Below are 15372 nucleotides of genomic sequence, written 5' to 3'. Positions count from 1 at the left end.
AACGTTTTAGAGCTGGAAAAAATTGGCAAACAATATTTTTTATATTTCTGTTCCAGTTTTTTGAAACTCTTCAAACAGAATGTCTGGAAATCAATGGTTCAAAAGCGTTTTGAATAGAACAAATAAGCACAGTGTAATTTTACTCGGATATTTTCTAACTTATTCAGAAAATTGGCAACCTTCAGAAATTTGATTTTGACAAATCATCAAAAATCTTTTCAAAGCTGTTGAGTCGTCGTTACATAAACCAGAATGAGCTCGAATTGTTTGTTGAAATTTATAACCACTTGTATACGTGTTTTCCAGGTTTCTCACTCAGTTATATATGAAGAATTTCTCCGCAATTTTTTTAGTGTTAAACAGATAGTGTTAAACAGATAGTGTTCAACAGATTTTTTTAGTGTTAAACAGAAAGATTTTAAACAGATACATGCGTACACTCCGCTGGTTTTCTAAATAAAACTCAGATTTAAACATACTGATGGCCAATCGTCTGTAAATTTTGTTTAAAAATCAGCAGCAAATTAAAAAACTGAACAGCTTTTGTTTTAATTTGCGTACTGTTTTTGTTTTTCTTTCAGTTTTAAAGGCTAAAATCTTAAGGCTGAAAAAAATTAGAGCTACGATTGACCCTGTCATTTGGTGCTAACAACTTTGAGTTCATACACAGAAAGCCCTTCAGATATAATATGACACAAAAAGTGTGTCATAAAACGTATAAAGATGTGATCAAAGCACTCAAACGCACAACTAAATACAATTTGGGTAAAAATTCCCCAATTTTGAGAAGTGTGCTGCCTTGAAAAGTGTATACACAAAAGTTTACGAGAAAAACAAGTATCATGTTTCTCTTCCAAAAACTCTTAATTTTCTTACAAATTCTGAAAACAAAGCTATCCGATATTTGCCCGCATTACTGATGCCGGAAATTTTTTCATGGGTCGAATTGGTGGTTTCCAGAGCACACAAAGGTCTGGCCCGTGGTCACACAAAATGGTAAAGCAAAAGTCTGTTAAGTGGCCATTTTTGTCTAGGACGATCTAATCAAAGATAATTTATACGTTTTTTGACAGGTGGTCCGTAAGCTTGTGCGAATAGACTCAATCTTGAACTACAGTGCAGATTATACTCATCCTCATTATCAACAACACCAGCAGCAAAACAATTCTCATGGATACAAGTCCCCAACTAATCGACCGCCCACAACCCCGCCCTCCAGGGCTCAAATAAGGTATCATTTTAAACTCAACTCATGGTTTTAGTTGACTAGACAGACGAAAACCGGTGATTCTTACGTTTAAATACCGGCGAAAACACATCAAAACGACGAAAAATCGTAAGGTCTTTGATCGGTTTTGGCGAAGTAAAAGCGACGAAAACGGACGATTTCTTATGTTTGAATCTGACGAAATTCTCAACACGCGGGCTGTTATTGTCTTTGTGATATAGTATGATTTATTATGGTTGGGGCTATCATTTTGGGAGTACCAAATCCTCCTAATTTTAGTTAATTTAATTTAGTGCAAATTCATTAACTTTTAGTTCCATTTTAGTCATTTCCTGTTTGAAGATCAAATCTTCATTATTTCATGCTTGTTCAATTTGTTTACATATTTTACTGAAATCATTGTCTGTTCATGTCGTCTAGTACTTCGGTTTGCCGCAGTTTGTAACGTTTAGTTATTATCAAATTGTTGATCACATTCAGTTAATTCTAGTTTCATCATTCTTCTCAATTCTGAATTCAAGTTTAGTTGCATCTCTTTCAATCCAAAAATCGTATTGCGAACAGCTTAAGTATACAATCCTACTCAAAGTCCAATTTCGCTAACCGAAATACTAGTTTCAAAAGGAAAGCTAAATTCGCGTCGCCAAATACCCATAAATTTAGCACTCAGAAAAGTGAATCTTCTGACTGCAAAATTAATAGCGAATTCGCTCCGCAAAATAGCCAAGTAATTCTGAATAACAAATCTCTAAATTTGGCACCGCCGAATTCATTTTGAATACAGTAACGAAGTCTGTATGACATGGCGCAGTTAGCCCGCGAATCTCGGAAAACACCGTTGTCGATAGAGCCCTTTTGGGAACGGCCTACTTCAGATCCTCCAATACGATGGGAAAAGTGGCGTATTCAAGTAAAACTTGCAATCCTTGCACGCGAGAACATTGCGCTAGATACTTTTCTTCAACCGAACCCCACTCTTGTACGTCTACCAGTTGAGCCAAAATATGAGATGGCCATTGAAGATGCAACGGAATATACGGAAAGAGATTGACAAATCAGGAACAGTCAACTGAAACTTCAATAGGAGCTAAAATGCCAAAAAATAACGGAGGCAGGTGTTTTGTGTGCAGAACGGCCATGGCATCTATGTGACCAGAACGTATCTCACTCTTGTATCTCGGCACTGGAACAGAGGGCAGACGTCTTCTAACACAAACATTCCCACATGACAAAATCTATGATCTCACTACCCTGAAGCTCTGGGAGATGATGGACATAGCTTTCATTCGTCCAAGGAACATCACTTTTGATCGCTATGTGTTTTTCTCAAAAAAGCAGAAAAAAGGCGAAACGGTAGAACAATTCTACAGTATTTTGAAAGAAATGGCGGACAATTGAGATTTCGAAAATTGAGAAGAGGTGATAATCAGAGGTATCTTCATCACGAATATGTTGGACGATAATATTCAACGTGAACCCCTTCGCGATACAGTTGACCCGGAAAGAGCTCTCAGTATAGCTGTAAACATGGAGATGGGTCATCAGAATCAACAACGAATTTCATCAAACAACGTTAACAGCGCATCTGGTAGTACAATCAATGCTATACAATCTGTCAATAGATTTCGTGGCGCGAATGCACGTGGAAATCAATCAGGCAGAGTAACAGTCAACCGGGCAGCGATTGGTCAATGTAGAGGATGTGGTCAAGCATGGACACCAACTCATCGTCGGGTTTGCCCTGCTTTGGGTAAGAAATGCAATCATTGTGGTTTGCTCAACCATTTTGCAAAGATATGTCGGAAAAAATTAAATATAACACCAAATTCTCGTCAAGATAATCTCATTAAAAATGTAGAAACTGCTACACCTACAGAACAAAACACACACTCTGAGAATCAAAAAGTTAATTATATTAACTATAATGAACAATTTAACTCTGATTAGGACTAATCAGATGATAATTACGTTGCAACGGTAGAAAGTATTAACACACCGCCTATTGCACTGCAAAATATGACGATAACAATTGGAAATACAGAATCTCATTTGCTCCTCGATTCTGGTAGTGGTTGTACAATAATCAATATGTCACTCGCAAAGGAAATGTTTTTAGATTGTGCGCAATCACAATGGTCGGAGAAAAAAACACTCGAATTGAAGTCATTTTCGAACGATATAGTCGAAACTTTAGGAACTTTAAAAACGCCAGTTCGTTGTAATGATTGGAAAATTCAAAAAGCGAAAATCACGGTAGTAGCAGACGGATTTAGGACCATTCTTGGACGTGATCTTTTTGACCAATTGGGGATAACAATTTCAAAAAAAGCCCTGTCTGAACATAGAGATAAACAACATAGAAACTCCCATGGGCGATAAAAAGAAAATACTTGCAAAAGAATTTCCGGGATTATTCTCACGAGTAGGAAAATCGAAATATCATACAGTTAATTCAAGATTTCACAACAGAAATTATCGTGTATCGCAGCAAAAAGGGAGAAAATTACCAATCCATCTTCAACCAAAATTAAAAATCGAACTCAAAAAATTGTTAAACGAAGGAAACATCGAAAAACTAACGAATTGTTCCGCTCAGTTTTTCATATCTCCAATAGTTATAACAGTCAAAAATGACCAATCAATCAAAATAGCCCTAGACTCTAAAAGCCTGAATAAGGCTATTCACAAAAACAAGTACCAGATGCCAAATATCAATTCGCTAATTCAAACGATCTTACAAACATTGTCAACCGCGCCGCAAGAGCCAGCTTATTTTACAACACTCGATTTGCAGTACGCTTATAATCAATTGAATTTACATAGTGATACTGCCCGCCATTGTAACTTCAATCTTGTAAGCGGAGATATGACCGGCACTTACCGTTTTAAAACGGGATTTTACGGACTAACGGATATGCCAGCCGAATTCCAAAAAGCAATCGATTGTACACTCGCCGGTCTATCAAATACTTTCTGTTTCTTAGATGATATACTGATAGTAAGTATAGGCAAAATCGAACCACATCTTGATCTTGTACGAAAATGTTTAATTAAATTAGACCAAGAAAACCTTCGAATCAATCTTGCAAAATGTCAAAGGTAAAATTGAATGGCTCGGGCATATCATCACTCAGACAGGTATAACGCCACTATCAAGTAAGACTGACGAGATTGAAAAATTATCATCTCCCTCGAATCTCAAAAAAACTAAGATCTTTTATGGGATCAGTTCATGATTTGGGAAAAGTTATTCCTAATCTGTCGCAATTTTGTTGTCCACTAAGACCTCTCCTTAAGAAAAAAAACAAAATTCATTTGGACAAACGAACATGAAGAACAATTTAAGCTAATAAAACAGAAGATTGCTGAAACAACGGAAAAAGAGGACTTTAACCCTGATCCTGAAACACGTATAAAATGCGATGTCTCTCGTAAAGGTTTGGGTTGTGCTTTATAGCAAAGAACTCCAAACGGTTGGCACACCGTAGCTTTCGCATCACAATTTTTAAATTCTGTAGAAGATCGATATAGTATTAATGAACTTGAATTATTAGGAGTAATTTGGTCGATTGATTATTTCAAGTACTATCTCTATGGTAAGCCATTCACTGTAATAACCGATCACAGGGCTTTGCTTTCAATCATAAGAGAAAATAGAGCCAACAAATCTTACAATAGTCGTCTAACACGTTGGGTTGAAAGATTATTACCGTTTGATTTTACAATCGATCATCTTCCTGGATCAAAAATTGGACTCGTTGACTATATATCTTGTGAGCCACAGCAAAAAGCTGTTAATATATCTCCGTAAGACGAGCAATTCATAGTTGCAAAATGGGACGTGATTAAACGCAGCGCGAAACGCTTCTTATTAAATGCAGAGAATTACACTGATTTTGAACCGTGAATTCTGCTTATAAAACAAGCCTCAAATACTCTGCATTCCATTATCAAATTATGCAGTGAGTTCGCACCGCGAAATCGAGAATATTCTATGATTACGGAAATTAATGATAAAATTAGCAAATTAGTACCAAATAACTACCAAATTCTAATCCCCAAATCCAGACAGCAAACATTCCACACTGGCTTTTTGCCTTAAATCACTCCAAAAAACAGGCGAACACAAAATTAATTAATTTTCAACCGATTGCCAGTAAATTTAATAGTGTACTAATGATGTCAAACTCGGACGACGAAACTCTAAGGCAAGTGAAGCAGTCAACCCCATTTAAAGTCAGATTTGCAGACGAAGCAGGTCCATCCACGGCTCGTGCAGAACCAGCAACACCATCAACGCCTAATACCGATACCACAACAGTCACTTCGCCATCCAATGACGATCTTCATACGGACGCATTTAATTTCGCATTATCCAATATATTTTCGAGTACCCTGATGGCAAGCTTGACTTCAAAAGACGCCATCCTCAAGGAGATCAGGGATTGCGTTCTCACAGAAAATGAGGACCGATGTAAACAGATAAGCCCCTATATCCATAGTTTTTGGAAGGACCTGCACGTTACGAATGAATGTGTATGCATAGACGACCGCATCGCCATACCGAACTCAATCAAGGACGCCTATGTGGAGGCAATCCATGCAACACACCCAGAGAGTTGGGGGTGGTAGATATGCCGACACGTGCATGGTGGCCGTATATGCATCGTGATATCGTAACAAAAACAGCAAAGTGCAACCCTTGTGTCAAAATTGATATGGAGACTGTCCGTTGGGAAGACCTGATTTCGGAGAAAAATTGGAACGTGGAGGCCAGAAGCGACATCGAGTTGAAGCTAAATAGAGACAAACTAAGCAAAGATGCGATCAGACGGAGCAACGCAGATCCGGACAGGGAATCTCGAGTAATTCCCCACCCAGATGTTGGTATGGCAGTTCCACGAACAGAGACTTCTTTTAAAGTAAAACTGGCAAAGAATAAACCAAGGAGCAAGAGGTCAAAGAAAATGCTCGATGGCCTCCACGAGGTTCTGGCGCCTGGATCTTCTGTAACCAATACAGACGCTTTTACATCTGTAATCAAAGAACCGGGAAGAGAGAAGTTACAATTCGCAACTCTGATTTGGCAAAATTTGGGACAAGGGAAGAACGCCTAACAGAGCTACAATTTTACGCTAATAAGAAGCCGAAAGTACCCTCAGGGAAGATAACTGAGGACTTAATAAACCAGCATGCGAAAGAGGCAAGGAAAAAATTGGAGGGTAATAAGAAAATGAAACATAAACGGATCGCAGATGATGTCAGTGCCGTTTCATCCATCCACTCAAACGTGACGAGAGCGTTTCGAGTACGAATGCCTGTAAAACCAAAGAGAACGTTAGTACCCGCACCGCCACAGAAACCATCTGAAAACGAAACTGAATTCACGTCACCGAAATAGCTTCCACTTACATCTATTGTAATTGCAGAGCCACCATCGAGACCAAAGAGGAAAGCAGCAACAAAGGCAAAAGAGGCCAATACCGAAAAGAAAAAGATCCTCCCCATCAATTACAGAATCTGTCGAGTTTTTAGCTTCAATTCAGACATGTCCACCGACAACATCTTTATCTTCTGCACCTTCGCGACAAAAATACAAAACAAGTCAATCGTTTCAAAAATTCATAAGACTGCAGCCAAACCTTAAAATGTAGAGTCTGACTATACAGTAGGTCCATGTTCTCCAGTACAAAGCTACCGGACTCAATACTACATTTCACCGAATTACGAGGGACCAGAAATGTCTATGACAGTGGGTAAAGCGGAAAGGTTATACGAAAGTGATTATGGTTAAAACTTTCATAAACATTAAATTATTATTTATAGTAACCAGCAAATATGTTATTAATTTCATGAGAAACTACTTCGTCGTTTATTTTGTCGAGGGGGAAATGTGATATAGTATAATTTAGTATGGATGGGGCTATCATTTTGGGAGTACCAAATCCTCCTATTTTTAGTTAATTTAATTTAGTTCAAATTCATTAACTTTTAGTTCCATTTTAGAGATTTACTGTTTGAAGATCAAATCTTCATTTTTTCATGCTTATTCAATTTGTTTACATATTTTACTGAAAACCTTGTCTGTTCTTGTCGTCTAGTAGTTCGGTTTGCCGCAGTTTGTAAAGTTTAGTTATGATCAAATTGTTGATCACATTCAGTTAATTTTAATTTCATCATTCTTCTCAATTCTAAATTCAAGTTTAGTTGCATCTCTTTATTATTGCCGAGAACTTTTTAAAACCCGGGCGGTCGACAAGTTTTATTTTTAATTTGTTCTTGATTCTTTTTCACCATTTCAGACGCAACCGCACTTTCGTATACAACTCCCTTCCGAACAGTGACGTGTATGGCGAAGGGACAGGATGTACAAGCAATGGTGGAAGTGGAATGACCTCTGTGGTTTCCAAGACAGACTGGTTTGTGGAAGAGATCTTAGCACAGTACAGGGGAACCACAATCACCTCCTTCGCACACTCCAGGCAGAAATTTTACAAAGTGTTAGTCCTGTTATACCATTCCCATAATACGCGAAAAAAATGAGTCTTTCCAATTCGCAAGTATAAAGGTTAATTCCTGCTTTTTTGGTGATTATGGTTTATATAGCCCTAAAAGAAGACGGACTTGAAGCTGCCGTTATTTTCATTTATAAAAGAGTAAAAAAGATTGTCGTATTTTCCAGGAAAAAGGAAATAGCCCATTGTTATGGGCAACTTCTTTACCTAGTGAGTGAGCCTATAGTCAAGTGATGAGCCTAGTGACTGAGCCTGGTCACGTGATGACCAAAGGCTGTACCATGAAAAGAGTATCAAGGGCAAGAAAGAGAGGAGGGCTAGGTAATACTGTTTGTGCGCACGGTCCCTTGCTGATCATTCTCAGAAACTAGAAATAGGTATACCATACAAGAGGTGCCTTGTTCTTTGTTTGGGTGCGTCTGTCCATTAACGATCAAAAGTTTTTTTCAGAAAAAAAAATCTTTATTCGTAGTATTGAGGCATCATTAAAAGTTCGAAGGCAGTGCCAAAAAAACTATGCGTTGCTAACTGGGCAAACTAATTGATCTGTTCTTCTACGGTGCTCATGCATTTAGTTTATGCTTCAAAATAATTGTTTCTAGGAAGGCTTAGTTCAATAAAGCATCATAGCTATGCTGTTACTGAATATATGTCCAACTAAAATGACTACTTTACAGTAGCTCAAGATGGCCTTATAATATTTCTCAGCTGACTAGAGATATTTTGTTTTAACAAAACTTCATAGGGAATGCTCAGAGATACTAAAATATCAAGAGAAAATTTTCTCCTAGCTTGACTTTTTACAAACAAAAATCAGTTTTTCCTCCAATTTAAAGAAACATCTATTTAACTGATCTATTTAACTTCAAATTGATCCAAAAATGTTGCCCAGAATTGAGATTTTTGTTCCACATAAATGTTTTCCTCGTTTAGTGTTTGACTTGTTCTTCATCTGCAAAAACACACAAAAAAATAAACCAACTGTTACAAAGAAAATATATTCATGTTTTGACAGTTCGAGACAACAATAGTTTTTGTTTTTCAAATCTTCCTACATTTCTATAAAATTCAACTCAGCTATTTCTGAGACATAAATATTTTTTTGGAAATTTTTGATTTTGCAAGAATATTACAAGGTAACTATTCTTCTTGCGAGATCTCGTAAAATAATCATTTTTCGCCGGATTCTTGCAAGATTTGGAAACATCGTCTGGATGCGTTAGCAGAAGAACGAGGTCCTGATCTTGGCCGATTGTTGTCTGTATGGATCTGTTTTAGAGTTTGAGACTACCAAAATTTTAAAAATGAGCCATGTTCTGCTCATAGCTGTTCTGAATTGAATTCAATTTTTGAATCGAGGGTTAGCTCAAAATTTTGCTCTCATAGAAGCCGTTCAAATGCTTTGGATAACGAAGCACTTAGACAAATGGGACTGTAGTTCTCAGGTTAAATTTGTCGCCTTTTTTAAACAAGGAATATGTCTCGCTCTATTGAGATCTTTTGGATATTTTCCTTCTTTTATATTTTTAATAAAAAAGAAGGTGAGCCACTTTTTTTCCTTCGATTAGAATCAATAACGGAGATGTTTCGTTTTCCCCGCTTCGCCAATATAATTTTGATTTAAGTCGCTCTAAACTTCGACCCGATATAGAACGTCTTGTAGGTTTGATTGACTTTATTTTATTTTTGTTTTTTTATATAGTAATAGTTAATTTTTTTGACACACTTTGCCGCGTTTTGCCCTCCTCCGTGCATAATAATCTGAAAGAAACGAGCGGTTCCATAATAAGCTGCAAAACATATCAAAAATTAACTATTATTTTTCTAAAAAAAACAGGTAAAATAGAGTCCAACGTTCTATATCGGGTGGAAGTTTAGAGCGACTAAAATCAAAATTCTATCGGCGAAGCAGGGAAACGAATCATTTTCGTTATCGAATCTAATTGAAGGAAAAAAGTCGCTCACACTATTTTTTATTAAAATCTTATAAGAAGGAAAATATCCACAAGATCTGAAAAGAGCGCGATGAGGTGTCGATCTCCGAAGCGGGCACTTATGATTAGTTAATAAAACTGGTAATCAGAATGCATTCTTCTCGTTCTCTTTTGTTCCAACCTACCGTTTTGGATCAATATACTGAATTGTAATTGCTATTGGTTTCTTCATTATAGTGGTCCTTGTTTTTTGGTTAGTGGGAGGCTCAGGTTAACGTCGAATTTGAATTCGAGTCATTTCTTGGGTCTTCGGTCTGTTCACAAAGTAGACGTATTTTTTTAATCAGAACTGTTTTTTTCACTTCCTGAACTTGATGTTCCAGCCCTTTTGACAGCAATCCATTGTCGTTGGTTACGATTTCACACTTTTCAATGTCGGCCACTTTTGTTCAATTGTCAAATCATGTCAAACGGGGGGAATTTAATCCTAATTCACTTGTTGTGTAAATCCCTGCCTTTATTATTGTTTGTTCATGCCTGTTTTCCACTTTTGTGATCAAAATGTGAACAACTAAACGGAGCATGATCGCATTTGCGTAATTGATCTGAGAATGCGGTTTGAAAATAAGTATATACGCACAAGTATTTACTTATGCATGTAAATATTAGGTGATTGCCGCGTACAAAATTGGCCGTATAGATGAAAACAGGTGAAAATGTCTATATTTGTTCAATAAATTACATCAGTGCTTTTACAGCCTTCTAAAAAATCAACCAATGAAGCATCAAAATCGAAACTTAACCGAATAACTCAACCAGCAGAAAAATTCAGAGACCTCAATTTCGCCTGTTTTTAACGTTTTTTTTTCAGTTATTTCTTGTTTTTGCAAAGAACCCAAAATTCTATTTCTCAATAGTCTGAAAAACCAATGATCACCAAAAAAATTTAACCTAAAATTATGGTGAGTACTAGTTCATTTGTTACAACATAAAAAAAGTCATAATTGTCGGGGAAAAACAGGAAAAAAACAAAAAATGCAAAAAAAATTTCGAAAAAATTGCAACAAAAATTGCCGCAAAGAACTGCAAAATCATTTTTTGTATAAAACTGAAAACTGACCATAAAATAGGATTTTGACTTTGCAAATTTTCGGCTAAAAGAGATGGAAAAATAGAAGATATGGAAGACATATTGCACAAAAACCACTGCAACTGAAACGCAGAAAATGCGGTTAATAGAGTAGGGGGAAAATTTACAAAGCTGTTTAATTATATATTTTTCTCCAGTCCAAAACGTTTTTGTAGTCCAGTGTTATTTCCAGAGCTAAAACCGGACAACCTTGCTCTAATCTTCTGGCATAATTCCACGAATTATAGCTGGATTAGAAAGCTCATTCTTTGAATTTTGTTTTTCAAGAGCGAATTTTAGGTTTTTCCAGATTTCAGCTGTTTAAATAGACAGTTATTAACAGTATTTTTGACATATCATTTTCACGGAATTAAAATTTTTCAGTTCTATGTCACTGCAAAATAAACAGTCGTAAATTATTGCATCGTTATTTACTGAGCAACTACGTCAAACCTTAAATAAAAATAGGAATTTGCATTTTTTTTGTGAATTATTTGAAAATTTTGAGAATTATCAACACACATCTATTTAATGTGTTTATTCTTATTTACTTATCTGTTTCTTATAACTATTTAATTATTAATTGGTTATTATAAATGAATGAATGACGTTACAATTGCCCAACAGCAGAATAAAAGCAACCGTTTCCTTCTACGCCCACCACCATGAGCAAAAAGCAAAAACGTGAACACTTTCTTCCAGGAATATTTGCAAAATTTTAAAAAATATTTTCATTCCTGACTATAGGACAAGAATTGAGTTTTCAGTTAGGCCGGCTGATTTAGTGAAAACTATGTCCTGCAATTTTCTTAAAGAACTTTGAAAAGAAATTCTTCTCTACTTCAAAAAAGTAGGTTTAAATAATTCCGATCAAATGCGTAACTATTAATCATTATCCTGTATTAAACTCAAATTAGATTTCAGATATCTATTGATTTTGATGTCATAAATTAGTGTCGAGAGTTTTTTTCCAAGTCATGTCTAGAAACTTTCTTTGTGTATCCTGGTAAGAACTTATTAAGGAATATAAAGAACAATAAAAATTGACGATTCAAGTTCTTGGCAGGATGAGTAAAGTTTTTACCCGAGTGTCATTAGCTTGCTTGTCTAGGCAATGCTTATAAAATATCGTTTGAATGGGTAGGAAGAACGAAACCTAAAGAACAAATAACGGCATTAGATAACAGTTGCTTTTATACTGAATGACTTAAGTACATAACATCTTCGCTCAACTCGTTAATGAGGACGGGTGGGGCTGCAGGGGCAGACAACCTCAACAATTCCTTAACATCCAGAATAGACACAACAACTATAGCAGGGACAAGAGAGTCAAGAGGGAAAGGAGGTGGGGGGTCAGTTGCGTCTTCTAACTCTAAGCAGAGCCCTAAATCTAATGATATACATCGTCACGTACAAATTATTGACAGAATACCTCATGGTGTTCCGCAATGGTAAGTTTCCTCGAAGTGGTGTTCCTCAAGAAATTCTTGGCAATTAAAGAGCGAAGATCATTGTCGTCGAACATGCTCAAATTTTTTACATATGTCATCGATGCAAATTCTAAAATGCTGTTTTCCACCTGTGCTGCGTTTGAAAAAAGATCTCGGGGAGAATTTGTTTCTGTTAATACTGTCATGCTACAATGAACTTCGTTTATTATAAAAACATTTTTTTGGTCTTCTATTATTAAATTTGCAACCCTGATTGAAAACAAAATCTCAAAAGAACAAATTAATAAAATTGAAGAATTTGGAAAATTCAATTTCAAATTAAAGCTATGCAGCGAAGATTTTTCTGTTTTTCTGAATTTTCCTCAACGCTTTTTCAATTTTTTAAAAAATTATATGCATTTAGCAAATCTTGATTAAATATGGAAACCAGGAGCATGTTTTTGAATATATTTCATTCATTTGACTTTATAAAGAACATAAAAAGTTTGAACTGATGTCAAAGAAGCAAACATATTTGCCCAAAATAATGCTCACTTCGAAAAACGATACTTTTTAAATAAAATCAAAAAGTCTGTATTAACCTATAAAGAAACCTGTAAACAAAATTTTTAATGGGAATTATACAACAATTGCAAAATTATTTTTGCAAAATTTCTCCAAACAAAATTTTTACAAAACGCTGAACTACAGAATTTAAAAAATTGTATTGATAGCACTGGGAACAATAATGAAATTTAAAGAACTTTAAAAGAGCGATTTGGCCTTATGAATGCTTTTTCTCCAATGATAGTCAAGAACAAGCAGATTTGTTTCGCAGCGGATAAAACATTTTTATTAGAAGTGCACTGAGATTAAAAAAGTTTAAGTTTTGCAATTCATAATTGAAAACCAAATAAAGACTAAATTAGTACAAAATCTTTAGGGTGCCTTTTCATTTGGGTTTTTTATGCTGTTCTTTTTCTTTTTCTCTGTCTAAATGATAAAAAAAATATTTTAACAGGCGAATTAATAAAAAAAGTATTTCCTTCTAACATTCCAGTTGATAAAACAATTTGGCATGTCCAAATAAATTTTTTTCAGAGTCCTATTTGATCAAAATATCTATTTTTCTTCGCATTGAAAATCTGTTTTCTTCTTCAAACAGGATATCATAATTGTGCTACAGACAAATACAAATGTTGATCTGCTTAAACAGTCTGCTTAAATTTATTCGCAATGCTAGACGAAAACAACATTAAGGCCTTAATTCTGTTTCAACTTCTATATTAAATCTTACTTCATAAAAAAAACTAAGAAAAATTACACAAAAACTTGTGTAATTACAACCCGCTCAACTTGAGGACGCATCATCGCAAAACTACAAAATGTGATAAAATTGTTCCGCACAAGTAAACATGCTAAAATAGCAACATATATATATATATATATATATATATATATATATGATGTTAATTAGGCAGAAATAAAGAAAATAAGAGAAAACCTAACTGGTAAAGAATTGCATAAAAATACAAATTGCTGATAACCAGTTACTCATTTTTTGCTCCTTAAGCTGTATATATGGCTTCTCACATACATATATTTTAGGTAGGTTATGGCAAATTTTTCAAAAGAACATTTTTTTTGCTCCGAAGCTATTTATGCTGAAACGTTGCCAAAAAAGTGATTCTAGTTTGGCTCCGAGAGTTCTACTTGCTTTTTGATTAAGATAATGTTCCATTTAAAATTTTTTGACAAAGCAAATTTTAAAAAAAATGAAACTGCTATCACAGAAACATTTATGTGAAATAAAATAGCTGAGTTATGACATTTTTAAGACCGCCCTTAAAAACATCAAATCTGTAGAAGTAATTGGTTACTGGCTGTATTTTTTGTGTGTGATTTTATTTAAGATGAACATTTGTTCGACAGTGCTATAGACCCAAACATACTGGCATATATTTTGGTTCTTATTTTTTTACAGCAAAGAGACGATGTGTTAACTTCAATTAAATGTCAGTCAAATCTCTTCGTCTGGCGAAGAGGGACTTTAGTTAACAGTCTTAATTGTACGGTCAAAAGTAGATTTTGCTAAAGTTGAAAGTTTTTAATGAAGTAATTTTGAGCACAAAATATTCTATCCTGCTTCTCTCGCTGGATTATCTTAATATCTTAATTAGAATTTGGGATCAAGTCTGAACTGTCGTTCAAAAGGCATTCGGGAAATCTTCACTTAGTTTCCTACATTTGTTGGGATAACAGTCAACACAGAACGTCGCCTAATAACAACAACAAACAACATAATAGTCAACAAAACCAAACAAGTCAGCATTTGCCCAATAACCCTTCAACTCAGACCCACGTGACCTATTACGAACCCTCGTCGCATTCCGTGACCTCTCCCCAAAGTTACGCCAACCCTTACGATAGTCACCCGAAGTACTCGATTGTGAATAATATTAGTAATAACCGGAGTAGTTATTACAAGTTCAAAAGGGCGGCCACTCAGCCCACTTTTGGCCCCAAGTACACCAACAGGTAAATTGGAGGTCATCATAGAACAACATCAGCAGAAAAGTAAACAAATTGTTTACCTCCTTTTGTTCATTTTAGTCTCTTTAGTTTTCCGCAAATACTCGCCCGAAGAACAGCTTGGTATGCGGGAAAAATAGAAAAGGGCAGCTGAGAATAGGCTTCTGTTCAGCAATTTACAAATTTAACCACACAAAATTGTCCCGCGGCGAATACTTAAAAAATTACTATTATTAAAAATGTGCCAATGTCCATAACTGAAAACATACCATTTAAACACTGGATTTTTTGAAGGCTGAGTATGTTTAAACACATTGTTTGTATGCTGCACTATATAAACTCCATTTGGCATAAATATTGCATTGAGATTTACACACCTGCATTACACTTACTGCAAATATCAAACTATACAGCTGTAGATATTGCATTTATGTTTATATGTATAGCTGCGGAAAACTCAGTCTATCGGAACTTTATTTGAGGTATTCAAACTATATCGTAACAACGTATTAAGGCAACGTTTAAAGGCAAAACAAAACGACTGTATTCATCCACGTATTAAGGCCAATGGCCCATGTCAATGGCCCGGCAAATCTAGCTCGAT

At 35.4% G+C, this 15372-nt stretch overlaps 1 protein-coding gene across 5 annotated transcripts in view; it reads left to right on the top strand.

The window, feature by feature from the left end:
* Nucleotides 1-15372, top strand: part of LOC142354039 (uncharacterized) — a 52021-nt gene that overhangs the window by 6454 nt on the left and 30195 nt on the right. For 2 of the 5 annotated variants that reach the window (XM_075406302.1, XM_075406301.1), the window contains exons 2-4: nucleotides 1074-1231; nucleotides 7531-7728; nucleotides 14451-14774. In XM_075406302.1, the coding sequence (XP_075262417.1) occupies nucleotides 1074-1231; nucleotides 7531-7728; nucleotides 14451-14774 (680 nt within the window). Of the gene's footprint in view, nucleotides 1-1073; nucleotides 1232-7530; nucleotides 7729-10938; nucleotides 11444-12018; nucleotides 12258-14450; nucleotides 14775-15372 lie in introns of those variants that run through there. The other 3 variants (XM_075406303.1, XM_075406304.1, XM_075406305.1) reach the window with 3 other exon arrangements.

This window comes from Convolutriloba macropyga, chromosome 15 (genome assembly GCF_964194025.1).
Source record: "Convolutriloba macropyga chromosome 15, txConMacr16.3, whole genome shotgun sequence".
Classification (NCBI taxonomy): Eukaryota; Metazoa; Xenacoelomorpha; order Acoela; family Convolutidae; genus Convolutriloba; species Convolutriloba macropyga.
This window is presented reverse-complemented; position numbering and strand designations above follow the sequence as displayed.